This window comes from Buteo buteo, chromosome 10 (genome assembly GCF_964188355.1).
Source record: "Buteo buteo chromosome 10, bButBut1.hap1.1, whole genome shotgun sequence".
Lineage (NCBI taxonomy): Eukaryota > Metazoa > Chordata > Aves > Accipitriformes > Accipitridae > Buteo > Buteo buteo.
In genome coordinates this window covers 27,753,285-27,774,319 of record NC_134180.1, presented here as the reverse complement: position 1 = coordinate 27,774,319, position 21,035 = coordinate 27,753,285, and the positions used below count along the sequence as shown (strand labels likewise).

The 21,035-nt window shown below is 39.5% G+C and overlaps 1 protein-coding gene across 1 annotated transcript in view; it reads right to left on the bottom strand.

Moving 5' to 3' along the window:
- Positions 1–9,890: 9,890 nt before the first annotated feature.
- Positions 9,891–21,035, bottom strand: part of SELENOF (selenoprotein F) — a 37,545-nt gene continuing 26,400 nt past the window's right edge. Inside the window, exon 5 of the mRNA XM_075039081.1 lies at positions 9,891–19,821. Within this exon, the coding sequence (XP_074895182.1) occupies positions 19,690–19,821 (132 nt within the window). The 3' untranslated portion in view covers positions 9,891–19,689. The remainder of the gene's footprint in view (positions 19,822–21,035) is intronic.

The following is a 21,035-nucleotide window of genomic DNA, read 5'->3' as shown; positions in this document are numbered from 1 at the left end:
TTCTTTTTTCTTTTTTTTTTTTTTTTTTAAGTTCCAGTATATTTGAGTTGGACTTGTTGAAGGAAATTCCTTCCATTGAGAAGGAAGTTATTTTCCGTGCAGAACACGCAACGCTGATAGAAGTCCACTTCAGCTCTCACGGAACACTGGTACCAGGTGCTTAGCTAACTGCTTCTGATCAGCAACTTTGCAGTGACAATTCTGTAAAGAATTTTTAACATTGTCGTTGCAAACATGTAGTGATGAAACTTTCAGTGATACAAATTACTGCAGTGGAATGGATAAAATCGTATTCATCTAGGTGATGTGGTTGTTTAATTAAAAAGTGATGATTTTTATTTTGAATTGCACTTCCAGAAATAGTGTCTTTCATTTTTAGAGTGCAGAGGTTACCTTAAAACAAATACATTCAGTTGTTTCAATTGCAACCTTCTTGGGATAACTAGCAAGAAAATCCTAGATTTATTTGGTCTGTTAAATGCAAAGATTATAAGGAACAATAGTAATAATTACTGATGAATTAGAAATAACCATGAATAATTCATGATGCATTAAATAAAATTAATAGGAAGATAAAGCCCTACAGTTTAGAAGAAAAAAACCAAACACTTTAACCACAGTGGTGGTCTTTTCCAGTCCTCTCTAATGTGAACTGCCATCAAACGTGTTTAAATTCAAATCAGTATTATTCATTTGACTTAATTTATAGCATATTCAAGAATACATATGTAAAATAATTTAAAAATGTAAATGACTCTTTGCTATACTGGACCATTTACTTGCTATTTAAAAGCAATAAAATGTTACAGAGCAGCATTTAAAGAGTTGGCGGGGGTTTAGTGGAATGTAAGTACTACAGCTATGTGAAGGCAACATTTGACAGCAGTCAAAATTACTTTTTGTTATACTTCAGCTTAAGCTGTGTGTGAGAGAAATTGCAATTGACTCCTTAGTATAACAAAACTGCAAATCCATATTCTCAGTTTCCCTGTTTCTGTTTAATTTCAAACCATTTTCAAATTTTGCTCTTAAGTAAAGAAAGTAGTTACTGTTTTCTTAAACTCATCTATCTTGAGGCTCTCTGTTGTACCATTGAGAAGGGAAGCCAGTAGAAAAGTGCTCGTTTAACACTAGTATTAAATTGAGTAGAACTTTATTGCAGGTAGTCCCAAATAAGTGTCTTTAAGTGTCATTTTGTGGGGAACTTTCAAAGAAAAATTGACTGGATTTCTTTGGGTTTGCCTTCAGACTCAATGATTTTTGCAACAAATATGACAGTAATTGAAGTTGGCTTTGGGTCTCTTATTTTTTCAGTTAATTCCCTGTTTTCTTAGAACAAGCTTTATTGGTTGAAAGAACGGAGAAAAAAAAAAAAGGTAAACCAGGTTAGAAAAACCCTATGTGAAAGTTCCAGACATCTGTGAAATCAGATTTCAGATATGGAAAAAAGTGTAGAATGTGCGTTACCTTTATATTTAATAACTGGTGTGGCAAGACAAGTGCATTCTGAATTGATACCTAAGGATGTGTACATGGGGGATAAATACTTCCATTGCTGTTCAATGTATACCTTTTTTCTATATTTACTGGCATTTTACTTCATTTTTCTAATTAATGCTAAGATTTTGGACAATTTCACCCAAAGTAGCTGTCTCATGTATACTCTGTAACAAACCTGAGTGAGTTTTCATCAAAGATTATCAGCTTTTGTGGCAGATGGGATAATATATGGCATTATTAGTGTGAGTAAATGAATGCTTTTATAAAACTAAATACTAGCTTTAAACAGTTTCTACCATAATTGCAGTTTTTAATGCTTGCCTAGGCTAAGCTTGAAAAGTAACTCCTACTGATTCTTAACAGAAATCCTGTTTTGGACTTTTTGCAAACCATGATATTTTTATAATTGTTATATTGCTTCTTTTGCTTTCAAGAGTAGTGTTGTATCTTGGAGCGGAGTTCTCTACCATATGGAAATTTTGGCTACAGGTAAAGCCATCAGTATATAGTGTCTTAATTCAGGCAAATGTGTGTGGGAAGGTGGAGGAAGGAAAGAAATATGTCCATGAAGTACATGACTGTGCAAAGATACTGAACTTAGCATAGGACTCTGCCCAAACTAATTAGTCTTCTGAAATGCGAGCATAATTAGCCCACAAACAACACTGTGTTATTACAGCTTTACTGCCTCTGAGATTGGAGCAAACATCTCTGGATCTCATACACAGTATGTGAATTAGTATGCTACCATATTAATTCTTACAGCATCACTAGCTCAGGTACCTCTATAATGTGCAATTTATTGAACATTATGGAAATTGCAAGAAAGGATAGAGGTGAGCCCATATATTCTAATTGTTAGGATATCCCATACATAAATGTACCTTTAAGGAACACTGTAAGGAGACTATCTTTCTTGTTACAATGCAGATACTGTAGCGGTAGACTAAAGCAATATTATGAAGTGTTGAAAAATATGAAGTTTAATAACTGTAGGTGCTCTGCTAGAACAGAACTTGAGAGAATTACTTATAAGCTGCTTAGGCAATGACCAGCAAGTCCATGTCCAAAAGAAGCGTCCAAAAGATGGTTATGAAGTTTTGGGGGAAGAGAAGCAAAATGGGAAATGCCCGAATGTGAAACCTAAAGATATTTTGACAAAACCATGCAAGTAATTGGAGTTTATGTATATGCTTAGCATATGGCTTACAGTAAGTAACCACTGAAAAAATATAGGTGTATTCTGGAACAAAACATTGGCAGAATACTTAAGAGTGATTTATATTAAATACTTATATATGGTAGTTGTAGCTTGAATTTTTTGGATGTAGGTAGCTGTACAATTGGACCCTAAGTTTGGCCACAGGATGCAGCTTCGTAATTGCAATTTGCTGTATTGTTCTCAGTAGAAGAAACATACATGACAGTTCCACTTTTAAATCTGGCCCAGGGAAGAGATAGCATTAAAACTGTTTTGGTTCTGCTATAAATAATACATTTAGAGTTTAATCTGGGAATTAATTATAAGACATCAATAGATTAAATGAGATTAAATAGAAATCAATTCATTCCTGAGTATTTGATTATCAGCACTGAATAATGGCCTCTTAGATCTCAATTCAGTTCTTCTTGGAAGATTGTGCAAGAATGACCCAAGGTGTATTTTAGGAGCCTAGGTATGATAATATATGGAAAAATTAGTTAATTTGCCTTTATAGTGCTTCAAAATAATTAGCGTTAAAAAAACTTGGTGTACTATATGCAACTTCAGTACATCTGTGTAGAATGTGGCTTTTCATACACTACATCTGGCCTTTCCAGTCTCCTCTTAAAAGAACGCATTCTATTGAGCTGCTTCATTAAAGTTCATTCTGTGAGTTTGACAAATGTTTTCTGTCCATCCTTAATAGTTGCACTGATGCATGCATAGAGCCACTTTTAACACCAATTGTCATTTTACTATCCCATAACAATGCTTTTCACTATTGTCTCAATCAGTCATGCCACAAAATAAGCATCAGAACTACAACGTATGTAACTGCTTTTGCCAGAAGATTATGGTCATGATTGCTTGGTTCCAGCAATGAGTTTCTGCCGTCAGCAGTCTGTCCATCTGGCTTTTAGACTTGGCAACAACACAGACATTATAATGATGTTCCCTTTCAAGCACAGACATTTGAGAATATATGCTGACTTCAACAAGTACCAGTAATTACAAAGTACTATTAAATACAAGGTACTATGCAAGGTACTGTAGCAGAGTCCACTGGGGATATGGGTTGCTTCATAATGGTTTTGCCCTTTCTTCAGAATTCACTATACCTTTAAATATTAAGGCGTCCATGCTAAAATTTAAGGTTTGATATGAGAAGTCTCCTTTGTATAGAACTTGTAGCATAATGCCAGTAAACACTGGAAGATGCATTTAAGACATAATATATTGAACAGAACCAAATTAGTGGTGTATTTTTAGATTAGTGGTGCCCAAGGTCTGGGTTTCTAGGAATCTGTCTGGCCACACAATCTCATCTGTCTTAGAATAATTCTTCTGTTTTTCTGTATATCTGGTGGTACTGAATAGAGAGATGCCTTTAATTTATATTTTGCTTTGTTTGTTTTCCTTTCTTAGCTGACTCCCAGGTCTGACTCTTGCTATGAAACTGGCCATCAGGGCTTTCAGAAAACTGCCCCCCGAAACAAACTCAAATATTTAGAAGTAAATAAGCAGCTCAAGAAGGCAGGAATTGCCAATTTCTAAACACTGCAATATTGGAAGAAAGCCTGAGTACAGTCTGTTGTGCATTTTTTACAGAGCAGTGAAGGACGGGGTCACATGCACCAATCAGCAAGATGTGTGAATGATAAATTTCTTCCTCACAGTGTATAGTACGGAAAGTTCCTCTGGTGCGGGATATACTCTCCTGTATCTGTACAGATCTGTAAGTCAAACCTAAAGGAAAACTATATTTGGGACTGACTTTGCTGTACATTAAAGGACTCCTGTCAGCTTTGGTGAGGGCTGAACTGGCCTGGTAGCTTACTGATATTCTGACTGTGGTAGGCCTGATCTTTATTCGTGCATGTAGCATCATAGCCAAGGATTTATATATGATGATTTAGGAAAGAAAATTGGGCAGGATTGGCCTCATCTGTATTTTGTACAGTATATATATGGATACTTCAGATTTTACAAGGAGCTGGCATGGGCTTTCTGAATGATAGAACACACCAAGAATATACTGTGATTCGGAAAACATAAGAACAAATATAAAACTTGTTAGGACTCATGCTGGCTATGTCTGTACTGTGCAAACACCTTGTCTGGGATTTCAGAATCAAAAGTATTATTCGCTGTAAAGAATTCTAGTGCTGGTGTCCACATAATACCATCAGAATCAATTGGAATAGCTGAACTGTGCCTCATCCTACCTTGAAATCTGGGAGGGCTTAAAAACTGACATTGTGAAGTAGATCATTGCTCTGGGGTTTAAGCCAGGTACTGCAGTATGCAGAAAGGCACTTGTGACAACCCACAAATACGAAAGGCTTATGAAACAAATGTTCTTCATTCAAAAGACACCATATTACTTCTCTGACTCAAATTTCTGGCAGGAGTCCCATTAGAAATTTTTATGCTTCCACCTGGAAGGAACAGGCAAAAATATTCCCATTTGTATTCAGCACAAAATACTTGAGCATGAAGGGAAACAGACTTTCAGTTCCCCAAAAATGGAGACGGAAATTGTTGTTGGAAGGTAGTGAAGCCCTGTGAAATTCTGCAGTGCAACCTGGTATCTTTTCATCCATCTTTCAGAATTAGTGGAATGTCTCCACCTAGCCATGCAACTCCACATTAAACTTTGAGCAAAAGGATTTAATGTTTAAATGTCTAATCAGTAGTTGATAATATGTGGCTTCCCTTATCCCAATTCAAAGGTAGTCCTTTAGAGGGTCAGGTAGTCATCTGGTCTGAAATAAATACTTCTGGGAAAAGGAAGAGGGTTATCAAAGCCCCATCAGGCATAAATAAATTAAGTCCTGGAATCCTGTTTAATAAAAACTCCCATGAGAGTTAGTAGATGATGTTTGTCCCTATATGAGGTGATGGGAAGTTAGTCATTGCCTTTCTGGCACTATGGTTACAAGTGCTGTCTAAACAAGGACTGCAGAATTAGGCTGTCTTACTTTTCATGGACTGCCAAATGTATATATTTATTTAGGGTCAAGGTCTGCTGAGTCCTGTGAGACTAGAGTTGAATCCCCATACCTCAGACCTACTTGAAACCGTTTCAGTTTTTTGCTCCATTTCATTCACCTTAAGAATTTATGAATTGCTGAAAATCCTTGCTACACTTGGCCTGCAGCCCAATCCCGATCCATTTCCTTTTTCTTTAAGTAGAATTCCTAACCGACTATGTTCTATTATAATGGGCTGTAACCAATTAATCACACAGCTATTAATGGAAGTACAAGGCAGTACATTGCAAGCTTGTTAGTTTCACTTAGCCATGCGAATTTGTATTTGGTGAAAACGCAAAGACATCAGTCAAGCTGACAGACACAACCTCAGTCATCTTCTATGCTACTGCCCTTACCATTGTTCAGTGACATGGAGCATTCAGCATGGCATCTGGCAGTGAGGAACCCCTCCAAACAAATTGGGTAGCTTGACGAATTCTGTACCTTAGCTGAGGGAATGGCAAGAAAATGTACCATGAATGCAAACACTAAATTACTGTATGAATGTTATGCTTTTTATAAATAGTTTCCTTCCAGAAGTGAATGATAGGCAACACATTAGCACAGGGAGCTTGCATGCAGTTAATAATCTGAATGTTGAGACATTTTTTTCTCCTGACAGCACAGAATTGTTTTATAAATTTTTTAAAAACATGAAATAGGTGTTTGACATGAGTGATTAAGGGAAGCTATTTAGAATTGCAAAATGAATTAAAGCTTTAAAATGTCTTTACACAGTTATAGGCAGAAGCAAAAGTACTGGAATTGGAATAATGAGCTAGGAAATTCCTTCTTTGAAAGGAGAAACATTTGAAACGACAAATAATCTTCCAATTTTACTTCCCTGAGTTAAATTGCTTTTAATTCTAGATACTCAACAGTGATGTTGCTATACATCAGGAGTCTGACAAATAGAGGGCGGGTGTTAGAAGTTTTTGAAATGTTCAATTCCCCTTTTTAGAGATTTTAGGGAGTTATGTTTTATGCATCTTTGGAAAAGGTAAAGGCCAATGCCACTGAGGCTTAATTTCACATTTCCCCCATCAACCTTTACATGCCATCCAGTGGAAACGGCATTGGTATTTCTCCATTGAGAATATTAAGCATCCAGGAGAGTTTCTAGGTTTCTAATGCTGTTCCCCCTGCAGAGAAACTATTTATTATTTTCAGTGTAACACCTCCATATCGCTGATCATTAACTTTCTTTACAAAGGTGAGCGTCATTGTCTCTGTTTACCTGGGAGAAACTGCAGCACAGAAATGGGGGATGATTCATCCATGTTGTCTTAGTGATATGGTCATTGAGCGTACTGTTCCCTGGTGGCTTGTGTCTTAGTCATATTCTCCTGTAAAGCTTGGCTCAGAGATGACCTCTCAGGGGCTGTGCTCACATTTTGTATTAATAGCAAGAGGGGGAAAAATGCTTTAGATAGAATTCTTTCTCACTTGTTGTCTTGAAAGGAGACCCTGATATTACTTTATAGTTTTCCCGAGGTTTCATTTTGCTCTGTTACTTTGGTTCTTGGACAGACTGAAAAAAAAAATAAATAAAAAAAAAATTGTTCAGCACCAGTTGTGAGAAGGTCTGGCAGCCACTTGGGGAGAACAAAAGTAGACAGGGTCCAACCTGGATCAGAACAGACATATTTGCCCTGTGCTAGTAGAATAACTGCTAGTGTCAACTTAGTAAGGATTTTTTTTTCCTGTCAGTTCAAAGCTTGCTAGCTTTTTTAGCTCTGTAAATTGTAATATTAAGGTACTTCTAGAGGCAACAGTATTTCTCTTAAGAGCAGTATACAGTGACTGTAGTGCATCAAGTGAAGATCTACAAGTTACTATGGCTACCCTAAGGCTTTTCCAAGTCGCATTTGACTGAGCTCACACAGCTGGTAGCCCTTGAGTTTGTGGCTGTAAACTCAACAAAAGGTGAGTCCTGCCTCCACCAGACCTACTCTGTTGCTGTACTACCAGCGTCTGAAGTTTCTCTGCACCATTTGTGCCACAGGAGATGGCTTCTTGGAAGTGCAGATTCTTCCTCACTCCAGCTTCCCAGACAGGCTCAAATCCTGCCATTATTGGTGAGCGAGAAGGTAAGAGGTTGTAGGACTACAGATGGTGAGAAATGAATGATTAGAAAAACAAAATCCAAACTCCGTGTGTCAGTGTGCAGCGGAAACCCCATGGTTCCAGTTGCAATCCTAGTCGGGGTCTTTTGGTAGCATGTTTTTGCTAATATGCTTGGAGAAATCCAGTAACAAGGAAGGAACATAAAACTTTTTTATAATTGTGTTAATCCTGTAAAAAAGTCTGTAGATCACACACTTTTTTCTATTTTTTCTTTTAATTTAAAGTCATGCCTAAGCATAAATAGTGTTCAGCTAAACTTGTCATGGAATGCCTGATGGAATAAATAAACTGGTTAAGATTAGAGATGAAGGGTGTCTTTCAATGTGAGTTCATGGATAGGGTGTGATGGGCTAGACTGGTAGCTTAATGTCTTTAAAGCATTGTAGAGTTTGACTGGAGAGGTATTTAAGTTTTAGGGCCAGATGAATATTGAGCAGGTGTGCAGGTAGCTTTATTTAATTCATCCTGAAGACTTTGATCACTATGTATGTGAGACTTGTACAGATGGTAGCTCTTCTAGACTGGACATTTCCAGACACTTTCTGTCCCAACAGCCCCTGTAGGCTACTGCTTCTCTGAGCATAGAGGCACCAGAGCCAGTGGCATTAGTTTCGGTGCTCCACTGAACTGCTCTCAGGTTATGCAAAATCCTGCATATTTTGAATGTAACCTTTATTTGCTCTAGTTTAAGAAAATGCTGATGTCTCTGTTCTTTGCACTTGCAAGGCATAGCATACTTATGAGCCTGAGTCCAGCAAACCTTTCAAACATGCCTATATGAGTGGGGTGGTTTGTACATTCATATTATGTATATTTTTAAGGTCTTTGCTGGATGGAATTAAATGCTAGCTGCTTTGCAGCAGTAACCATTTGGGAAAAAAAGTGGAGAACAGCGTGTTATTTTAGCCCGCTCTGTGGCACTGCTGCCAAATGCCAATTCTGTCTCAATGGTGATTACTGTAGTCGTTTGTCATCCTATCAATTCTGCAGCAAATATCAGTGTAACAAATGTGCTAAATACAATTTTTAAAACCACACAGTAGGATCATGAACAGTGGTGACAATGGTGTCCATCCTTAAATGTGTATCTGCATGGAACAGGCAGTGTTCTTTGTCAAATGGCTGTGCTCAGAGGAAGGGACGCTGGGACTGTGGAGTTGTGAAGGGACACTGTTTGATTGTCTGCATGGGCGTTTTGGTTCACAATGGGAGTGTGCTTTTGATGTGAACCTCCCAGTTGTCCTTGCCTAGTGTGCTTTGGTTCATATCATTGTGGTCTTCGAGTATGTGGTCTGGATTCCTTTAATGTGAAATGAAAATGGGAGATGTTTCCTAGGAGCGCACCTGGAATGTGCTATCATGTAACATTGCATTCTCAGTGCCAGCTCTTTTGCTCTGTAACCCTCTCCCTCTGTCCCATGCTAATGTAGACAGAGGTGGTCAGTGACACCAAAGAGCAGTGAAAACTCTCTTCAGAAAGTCTCACAGCTTTCTGAGCTTGGATGAAGGTTTTTACCCAAGTTTTTAAGTAATTCTTGAAATGATACTGCTTTAAGCAAGATCACAACTTTTGCTTGTCTCACAAGCACTGGCATTCAACACATAGGCAAACAGACTTCCTTCTCAGAGACAATTACCATAACTAACACGCTTTAAAACCCACTGAAAATGCCAGCATCCTCCTACTGTGCTCTTGTGTCAACAGAAGAACCCTTAGACGTATGCTGACAGGCTCAGCCCCTTGGAAAGGCCCTTCATCCATAGGGGTGAGGTTTCTGGGTGTTGCTCAGTGCCTGAACAAGAGGAGGTTGGTAATAGGCAACTTGTTGCTCAGACACTTCACTGCAGTGCCATTCACATATGTGCCTTTCTATGTATAGAATTTATCTGCTAATGGCAGCAATTCTTACCTGGATGGTTGTGGTTTAACCCCAGCCAGCAACTAAGCACGATGCAGCTGCTTGCTTGCTCCCCCCTACCCAGCGGGATGGGGAAGAGAATCAGAAAGAAGTAAAACTTGTGGGTTGGGATAAAGACAGTTTAATAGGACAGAAAGGAAGAAAACAATGGTAATAATAATAATATGACAATAATAACAACAACATAATTGGAACATACAAAACAAGTGATGCACAATGCAATTGCTCATCACTCGCTGACCGATGCCCACTTAGTTCCCGAGCAGTGATCCCCCCCAGGCCAACTCCCCCCAGTTGATATACTGGGGATGACATCACATGGTATGGAATACCACTTTGGCCAGTCTGGGTCAGCTGTCCTGGCTGTGTCCCCTCCCAGCTTCTTGTGCCCCTCCAGCCTTCTTGCTGAGAAGCTGAAAAATCCTTGACTTAGTATAAACACTACTTAACACACTGATGGTTTTAGTTGTTGCTATCAACATTCTTCTCATACTAAATCCAAAACATAACATTATACCAGCTACTAGGAAGAGAATTGACTCTATTCCAGCTGAAACCAGGACACCTGGATAGCAAAGGACAATGGTGAACTTCAGATCATATGAAAACTGTTGACTCTGCCACAGAAATTAATGCAGAGAGTTTTTCAGTGGCTGTTTCAGGAGCCTGCTTCAATACAAAGTTTATACACTAACACTGAACACTGTTATGACAAGTAACCCATGAAAGACGTCTGTAATTGTGCTGCTCCAATGCAGACATCATATCTGTCATGCATGTGTCATCTTCATGGTCCAAATGGCCCTTTTCTCCATGCCTGGTTTACACTGTTAATGCTCAGCTTGGGGTGAATTGGTGATGAAGTGATGCTATCCCTCTGATTTTGTAACCAAAGATGCAAAATTAAACTGGGGTAAAATTTCTCACTGAATACAGATTCACAGTATATAAGTGATGTTCCTTGTGAGTACATTTTAAAGGAATAATTATCTGCTAAAAAGGAGGAGGGATATGACTATATATCTTAATTTAAAAGCAGCAGGTGGCAGCCCGCGTTTTGCCCAGAGCAGGGTTGGTCCTCGTCACCACGCTCCCATCCTGAGCAGGACCCGGCTAGGGCCCAGTCCCAGAAAAGGCAAGAAATGGGGGAACAAATGTGCCTAGTATTATTAAATTTTGTGGCTTTCCAGTGCTTGTACATGCATGAATGGTGAACAGCAGCAGTGCTCATGTTAGGCCAAGGGGTGAATTTCACTTTCACAGAAATAATTTATGGCAACCCCCAGCTGTTACAATGATAAATGAGGATAAATAAAACAGTTTCACAGTGAAGAATCTGTCAGTAAACTAGGAAAAGGGTGAGCTGGGTTGGCTGCAGCTGGCTGGAGCTGAAGCTGTGCACAGCTCTGAAGGTTAGGACAAGCAAACTTAATGTCCCTTTAGACTTACCTTTTTTATTTAAAAGAAAGAAAGAAAGAAAAGCCTACTGTTACCTTTTTTTATTTAAAAGAAAGAAAGAAAAGCCTACTCTTACACCCGCTGCCTTACATGATTCTGTCTCTCAGATCACCTTAGGAAAATGTGTCAACGTCAGCCTGACATTAATTAATCCCTGTCCACAGTTGCCATGGAGACCAGTCCCCTTCATGGTGGTCAGTGCTGCCGGCAGGAGTGAGGGCAGCCAAGATGGCGCCGGGCAGCCTGCAGCAGGGCCGCGCTGGCTGCTAAAGAGGGCAGACAGAAGTCACTCTCTCCCTTTATATATACACACACCTCTTCACGTGGGTGTCAAATGTCCTCTAATATTTGTTTCACAGCAATATGTGCTTTGCCTGATGGCAGGATCTGCCTTTTGTTCCAGTGATGCAAAAATGATCCAGAAGGCTTATTTCTTGGCCTGGCAAATCTGTTTGAGGGCCACTGACAGCTGCCATGCTTTTCTTTGGGAAATCCTGAATTAAGAAGCAAGAACTCTGCTTTGATGTAGTTTCTCCGGATTTGCTGTTCTGATGGGCTGTGGCCTCTGATGTGACAGGAACCAGCGCAGGCTCCAGAGAGAGCCGCTGCGGACGGCAGAGGTGCCGGCTCAGTTGGGAGGTCACGGGGAGGCTGTCCCACAGCCAGAGACACACCTCTGCCTGTTCCACACAACGGGGAAAATCAGACTGTGGATCTTCCTTGTCACACACGGTCCCTTCAGCGACCTCTTGGCGAGACGAAGGTGACACTTGCCCCTTCCCCTCGGGCACTGGCTGCGTGGGTGACCCTCGGCGGGGAGGCCGAGTGCCCAGGTGAGGAAAGCTTAGCCCAGCTCCCAGGGAGGTGTGTGGCGTGGCAGAGTTCAGAAGTGAAGAGTCATAAAACTAGATACTCTGTGACTGATGCAGGCAATCTAATAAAAGCATTAGGGAGACTCCCTTCTGGAGGCAGAGCTGCTTACTTGGGGCACGCATGGCTGACTAACGCTGGAGTGTGAATGCGGGTGTGTCACCACTGCTGGGAGCGGAGGGAAGCTGCGGTTTGGTACTTCATTACAGCTCAGCTCTGTCAGAGCCAGGAGGGGAAAAAACAAGCTGGCAGCATTGAGAGTCATACCGTCTGACTGGAAACTCTGCGGGTTGGAGCCTGGCTGCACTGAGTAAGTGCAGAGGCTCCGAGGTGTTTCACCATGAGCCACCTAAATCTGCTAATTAGAGATGTCTGCCTGTTCTCAAGACCTCTCCTTATCAAAGATCAGTGCCTTCCAGAAACTGGGTCAGATGGCCTAAAATGTAGAGTAACATTGGAGAAACCAAGTCATTGAATGCAGGGGGGAAAGGCAGAGTAAAAAATTATCTTAACTATCCTGTTCTCTGCTTATCCCCCTGCACCAAAAATCTGTGTTTGCCCATGGAATTTCCAGCCTAGTCAGGAACTGTAGCCTAGAGATAGGTTTGGTAGACATCCTGCCTTAAAATTACATGCATCCTACAACAGAGAAAAGTGGAAATTTTTCTCTGCCTATATTTAAGATGAAGAATGCTTTAGTCCATGGTTTGAGCCACTGTTCTACTAAAATAACTACATGAAGCTAATACTGGGTTAGAAAGAATTAGAATATACCAAAATGTGAATCGCCCTCCTAAGCATAGCTTGGCTGCAAGCACGTAAGAGCAAATACTAAATGATGTGTTTTTCCTACCAGTCTCACTTTAATCTTGGGGGGGGGTGGGAGGGGGAGAGTCAGAAAGGCTCCTAGCTAACCAAATTAAATCCAACCTCAAAAGATCATTGTCAAGAGAACATCTTCCACTCTATTTTCAGGATAGAAAACTTACAAACAGTGGTTGCAATTAAAATTATTGACGGACACATGTGGAAGTACTTTTAAGGAAAAATTTTGAGCTGACCTTGAAGCTAATATCCCAGAAAACAAAGGCCAGAGGTCTTCTACTTCTAGGTACCACTGAGATTCTCTTCTGATAAGGTTGTACACACCCATATTCCTGATTTTGTGTTTCTTGGAGACCGATCGAGGTTCCCATTTCCTTCTTTTTTGTGGGATTCCCAAATAATGGTTGCACCCTGGCATGCAGGTTCTGTGGCTATCACCCGTCCCGCGGAACCATTTTTCTATAGAGTTACTGAGACATACCACGCAGAGCTTTCTAAAAGAAATGATGAAGTATTCTTTTATCCCCTTCCTAACCAGGCATCTGCTTGGGCCCCATCTACCTGGTAGGTATAAAAGTGCTGTGGAGTGTTTCTTCCCTCTGTTCTCACCCATGAACGTGGCCTTTGCGACTTCAGAAATGGTTTCTTTTGTGCTTGATGCACTCAGCCCCAAAGGGGTGTATTCCCAGCTCCAGGATATGTACTGTACTGCAGTGCCGGATACTGGCTGAGAAGGTCAAGGTATGGAACTGCTCTAGTGAATCATTTGGAAATGTTAAAGGACTTCTACACTGTAAATCCATTATCTAGTTATTCCTATATATCAAGTGCTAACACAGCCTCCTCTGAGGATTTCAATTATACAGAAACTAGGAAATATATTCTTAGATGAATTTGTGGATTTACAATGAGACTTATTTACTCCTTCCCATTCCATCCAGCATGACTTATAGTGAGAGCTCACCACAGTAACATCTTGGGAAGAATAGGGAGAACTAAGACACTCTTATACTGTGCTCTGTTACAGTGTTAACTCACTAGAGTGCTTTCCTGCTGCTGCTGAGTAGATCAGGCACTTCTTAAAACTAAGACAAAGCAGCAGTATCCTAGTCTCTGGAGTTTGATTCTGCTAGGTTGATAGTTAACTCGTACTTTTTTGTGATGTATTTTGTATGACACACGAACATACAACTACTTTTCTTTAGAATAACTTGTTGAAAGCCTATATGTAATTAATATAGCGGTAAATTAAGTGTGGCTTTTAAACCAAGAAATTAAGCTGCTCTATTTTGTGTACAAATCTTTGCTGGTTTATTGAGATCGAAACCCTGAGTTATTTATGAGATAATACTATGTTGTTTCATAGCCTTGTAGTATCCATTGATTTTTACTAAACAAGTTTATTCTTATTCAAATTACTGCTTAGTTGTTACTGTCCTGCTGCCTTCAGTTCATGCCCTTGTTCCTACTAAATATAAAACAGTTAAGTGTTCCTCTGAAAACATGAAATTGTTTTCCACTCAATTTCTGTTTTTTGATTTGCTGTCACTTTTGGGAGATCTTCAGAGCAAAGAGTTTCTTTGTATTTCAGAAATGGGTAAGGACATCATAACTTTATGTTTAGTCAAGTGACCTGATCGTAATCTCTATCTGAAAGCAGGGAACAGGTAACCCTCAGGGAGACAAAGCAGCAGCACTGAAGCACTGTAGCACGCTGTAGCAAACAGGTGGTTGCAACTTGCATTATGTGGGCTTGGCAACCGTGGTATATACTCTAAGATCCCCTCAGCGTATTTATAGCTTGTAATGATACTCGTACCAGTGTGTCTTTATTTTTTTGAAGCTAGTCAAACTGTAACTTCCCAAGGCACAACACGTGCTCTTACCTATCATCTTTGATGTGGTACAGACCTACCAAGACCTATGATGGCCACCGAAGTGCTCATCCTGGCAAGTATCTGCAACTCTAACTGAACTCCTATGAAGGATCAAGTCACTTTCTACAAAATTTTTAAGCTATATTAGGCATATATGGCCTCTGAAGGCTGTCACGCTAAAACACTAGTATTGCTAGAAACTTCCAAAAGATGCACAATTAATATGTCATTAATCCAGCTTTATACTGGGCCCCTGTAGAATATATGTGTGGTGTTTATTTTCAAGGAAGACAATTACTGATGGTAGGAATACCCATACGAGGGTATGTATGTCACCGCTGTCTACTTGAAGCTTATGCATTAGGCTGTCTAGGTCATCTGGGACCACTGCATGACTGTAAATGCTTTGAAACAAATATGCTTGACACAGCCAGAGAGCAGACAAAATTAACTATGATTCAAAAGAAGTACTTGCTCAATGCAAGGGTAAATCATGGTCAACTCGTCTGATCTTTGTTGCCTTAGTAGTGGGAAGTGTTGAGAGACACACTCCATTTCTCAGTGTATAGTAGCTTTGTTTAACTTGTATGTCAGTGGACAGAAGTGCTGCTGTATGTAAGGCTTTCAGTGTACAAAGGTGCAACTGAACTGCGTAGTTGGATACGTTGCTTCTTGGACAGCAACAAAGCTGATAGGCCTCATTCAGCATCAGGAATCCATTTCAAAACATAACAGATAATGAGGTACTCTTTGAGACAGTCTGTGTTCGCCTGGTGCCATGGTGCCTGTTTAAATAAGTAAGTGCAAGAATACTCTGACTGCTTCTGTAGTTTGTCTCCTGTCTGAGCTCACTAGGTAACTTCATAATGTGTTTCCTTTTGTCCATCCTTTATGACAAGTGATAAGGAAGAAAAATTACTGAAAATATTCTCCAGCTACCCTCTGCTTACACTTTTTACAAGAGTGCATTTGGGAGGGAAGCTGGTGTTCTGAACCACAGGCATTCAGTAACATAACCTGTCAGGGGGCTGTCTGTTCTTTGTCTCCTTGGCTATCTTGTCCCTTGGGCTCTTCCTCTTAGACTTGACAGCAAATTTGCTTCAGAGTAATTGGGTTGGGCTTTAACAGTTCACAACTTAAGGAAAACCACAAAAATTCAGAATATGGTGTTTCCTTTAGCTGCTTTTGATAAAAATATTCTGTGGTTTAGCATTTGATGGACCCTTCTCAAGCACACTTGACAAATTTTAAAGTCCATTTACTTTAAGTAGTCAAAGCATCCCGAGCAAAGAAAATTTTGTGCTTTGTCTAACCTTCTTTACACACTGCAAGAACCAGCAAATGATGTTGTTCCTTGCAATGCACTCTTGAAACTATCTCAAGTTAGATTTGAGCCTGTTTGCCTTATGGGTAGAATGTAGATAAGTTCTAATGCAGCTCTAAAAATCCAGCTTCCATGCTAATGAAGTAGAATGACAATAAAGCATTTTTTGGCTTTTTATTTCTTTTTTGGGGGGAAGGAGGTCTAATCTCCCTGGGTGAAGAGGAACATCAGAAGATTTACTTTGCTTCTGAAAGCTAAGGTTCAAAAAAAAGTGACATTCTCAATAAGAGCCCAGGTTTCTGAACACACATACTTTTTGTGTGTCTGCTCTTCATTAAGTTGGCAATCTGTTCTTGTTCTGTGTGATGAAACGCTAAAACAGTTTTAAAGAATGAGCTGAATACTTACTTTCTTTCCATTATTTTAATGTCTGCTGGGAGGTTTCCCTTAGCTCTGAAACAGATTTTTGCCTGCTACAATCACTTCGTTCTGGTTCACATTGCAGGAATCTATGACTAAGCAGGTACCCAGGCAACCCTTCCAAGTAGCGTGTACACTATGCTTCAAGTTCATCTTCATATCATATCTATGTACAAAATGGAATGTACAACACTTTTTTTTTTTTTAAAGCACTCATACTCTCTTCTGCCAGATGAGTGGCCTTTTTTTCTTTCCAGAAAGATAGGAGGGGTAGATGGACACTTCATGTTTCAACTCAGTCATGCATGCTTGCTGCTTTTATTCTTCCTTTCATTAACTCTCTCAAGACTTGGCACAACAAGAGCATTATATAAGACTAAATAATTCTTACGTAAATCTGAGTGAATGCCTTCCATGAAGTACTGGGTGCTTATCATGGCTATAAGTAAAAATGAATCACTTCCTTTTTAAACGGGAGCTTTAAACCTTGTATTTTGTGTAGTTAATTGCCACAAGCCAAAATAACCTTTTGAGCTCTATGAATTTTCACAGCTGCAGACTGGAGGAAAAAACCCCCACTGATAAACAGAAACTTAAGAATTTCCAAAAGAAATTATTCCCCACTCCAACTGCCTCTTTTAGCACAAAGCCCAGCTCATTTTTGCCAGAATGCTAGATGTTCCTAGCATGTGTCTGCAGAGCCAAGAACCTGAGTATCATCTAAAGGACAGAATGAGAGAGAATAAAGCAAGGACAGTATGAATTTGACACTTCAAGAACAGCACGGAGAACAGTCAACAGGTCAAGAAGCATAGGTGGTAAAGCTTTTGCTAGGGGCTACCAGATCGAGTAGGTTCAGGGCTCAGCAGCTCAGTAAAAGAATCATGGAAGACTCACCATGTTCCTATATATAGGGAAATACAGGGAGGTACTTTGTGCATGCTTTTAAGGTAAGGGAATAGATATCTGTATTACAAGGCAAGATTAGTATGTGGAATAGGAATCAGCAAACTGGGAACCTAGGAGGAAAACTGGGAGAAAAGATAATTTCCAGTCTCCTTAATGAAAATAAGTGAGAACCAATACTGGGAAAGGTAAGAGGCTGCAGAAACAATACTGGGACTGCAGTCATAAAACCCAGTATGCTGGAGGAGAAATTCTTTGGCCTGTCATCCTCCTCCACTATGGGATGGTTATCTCCTGGTGCAAGAGCGAGTTCCCTGCTTCAGTGAAAGACAAGCAAAAGCAGGAGTGAAGGACCTGGTGTTAGAAGATGAAGTTTGTGTAGGGAAGCAGTGGGCTGGCAGTAGGAAGACATGGAAAGAAAAGGGAAGTTGAAGGTCAGAAACCCACGGGCCATCAGGTTAAAGAGGAGGAGGAAGAAAATACTGAGACAGGAGCAGAGAGAAATATTTGGTAAATATCAAATGAAGCAAACAATCTCCCCATTGAGCTGTAAAGACGACCTAAGGCTGGAGAGAAGGATGAAGTTAAAATATTCCTCTAAAACAGCATGGTAAATCATCAACACAGAAACTGAAATCCCTTGTTGGCAAATATAGAAATGAGAAGTATGGGATATAGTCAGTATATTAAAAGACCAGTGGATGGCAGCATATTTTTACTACCAAAATACTGGGTTGTCAGGTCACATGTTTTGGTTGCAGTTCATCTGCTGACTAATACATCACATGTCCCAAGAACAAATCCATGTTTGATAAGTTAGCACAACCTGTAAAGATTTGTGCTTTTTGTGTGTAGTTCATATTTCTGACATATTTCTCTAAGACAGTGGTGACCACTACTGTAGCTGTCCCACACCAAGTCATCTGGGAGATGAGCAGCATGTTTTACAGGGACAGTAGTGAAAGGCATAGAGTAAGAGTGAGAGCAAGAACAAAGAGGATAATGTCACGTGACTTAGCTGTATGCACCTCCTAAGAGTTTATAAGACTATTTCAGGAGTAAAAACTCAGAAGGCTATGCCTAAAGAATCACCTTAGTGTATTACTTCCAATAATTTCGTGTGGTCTCCATCCAAAATTTATTGTTCTGCTATGAAGCCGATGATTTCTTCTCAAAAGTTGGGAATAAAATCTGTAAATTTTAGAGAAATTTCCTGAGATATAAGATTATATATGAAGATAAAAACTGAGTACCAATTCAGGCTATAGCATAACACCCATCCAATGAAAAACTGGTGTGCATAAAGTAAAGGGAAGACTTATTTGCTAATTAGACTTAAGAAGAAACCCCCACATTATTCTTGCTTACCATATTTATTCACGCTAAGTGGAAAAAACCTAACAAGTCATAATGGATTTGACTCATTATCATACACACTGTCTATATTCCCTGCTCACATAAATTTCAACTGAGAAAGAGAAATACACATTTTAAAAGAACAGGGTACAAATTCATTTGATAAACAGACTTCCAATAAACTTGTGAAAGTTAGCAGGAAAGGTTTTTGAAGACTTGTATCTCATGCTTTCTGAAGCAAAACACTTAACGTGAAGCACACCTGACATCTGACTTCCATATACCTCAGAGGTTTTCTATGTAGTCTTCACTAAAGTGTACTTACTAAGTGTTTCACAGAACCAGAGCATAAGTTCCTCCATCCGCTTCAAGCCTGTGAACTAGATACTCACTGTAAACAATGCTTCTATAAAAAGGACAGTTCAGATACAAAAAAGAAGCGGGCATTAGCAGTCAAGTTTCTTTGGGAGATAGTACATTGCATTTGGTTCCAACTTTCTTACAAACAGCAGCAGACAAAAAGCATGGTAATCCTTTCAATTATTTGAAGCTCTTCAGTTTTAAGAGCATTTGTAAAAACAGGTCCAATTATAACAAACTGATATTTGCATAATTAACTCTGAAACAAAGCATTTTGTTAGTGGTAAATGCATTAAGAGCTGAAATATATTAAGACAAGCTATTCTGTCTGTCAACTTGTCAGATGTGTGCTGAAGCTTTCTCTTCTAATTGCAAGATGTTTAGTACAGCACAACAGATATTTTAAAATTAATAAGGAAGCTGGAATGTTTTTTCAATTGTAGCACAGTTCATCCAAGAAGATTACCATGACAAAACATGAAAAGGAAAGAGGACTGAAAGCAGTGATTTATAGACGTTCTAATTTTTCACTTAGAAATTCTTCCACACTATCTGTATTCCACTTGAGGATGCTCAGTTCTTCTGCAATGTTCCCACTGTCATCCAGCAGCTTTAGTACAGGGTCGGAACCACGCACATACTATAGGGAAAAAAAAAGGTCAGTTACCTTGTGCTGGAAACACATTCTCCATATTAACATTCCCCCCCCCCCCCGCCCCCTTGATTTAAATCAGTTAAAATGATGTCAAAGCAAGAATAGTAAAAAGTCCAAAGAGTGACACCATGAACACTTAAGAACAGACCACTAAATTACATCAGAGTATTCTGGGCAAACTTTGGCAATACAATTTGTGCTAAGAAATCAACCTAAGCTTTGGCTTTTTAAAGCTTAGACTTCTTAAAAAACAGACAAGCTTGGTTGTTCCTGACAATACTCACTGCTATAGATATTCCAGTGCCACATATTTATTCTGATTTTATGAATTTCATTACTAGAGTGTTTAACAACAACGTATTCTACTTTTTTTGAAGAAAAGATCTATAAAAATCAAATTAAGCTTATGAGATCAGTCTTTCAGCTTGTTTTCTCCTATGCTGCTACCTCCTCTCCAATATTTTTTCACCTACTGTGTTGATTCAAAGGAGAAGTAGATTTTCAAAGCTAGAATTTGTGTGCATGTGTGTATGCAAATGAAGAACCAGTAAGAGGGGAGATACTAAGTTGAAGCTTTAAAGACAGAGAGATGCTGTAGGTTGCACACTCCACCTGCAGCTGTTGGCCAGTGTTGGCAGCTCTGGATTAGATGCTTTCTTGCCTAGTCCTAAGGAATAAGGGTGGGAGAAAAGAAGGAAGCATAAGGGACAAAGAGGCCTAATTTCACAGGAAATTAAAACATTGATTTAAGAGCAGTAAATGTTTATCTTGAGATCCAGAACAGAGTTACTTGCCTTAAATAAAACAGGTAGGAAACAGCTTCAGTTCAGACATCTAACTTGCATTTAATGTCAAAGAGAGGAAAGTGGAGGAACAAGTCAAATGAACGGAGAGTGGGATGGGTGGGTGGGTGTCAGGGGTGTGTGTGTCAGAAACACCTACTTCTTGTTCTTGGCCTACTACACAACCTAATGCATATGCAGGGGGCAATGCCATAAGCCTAGCTTTGAAAGGTGGTCTTCTACTTCAACTCTTTTAAGTTACCAAAGTTGAATTTTGAATCAAGCAGCTGAATGATTTTTCTCATATAATCAATAGCCTTTTTACCATTCTAGAAATTTCTAGTCACTGTAACAGCTCAAAGTTCTACTATCAATTTCTAATGTAATCACATTCTTTCCTGCTGTGTTGTATCTGTG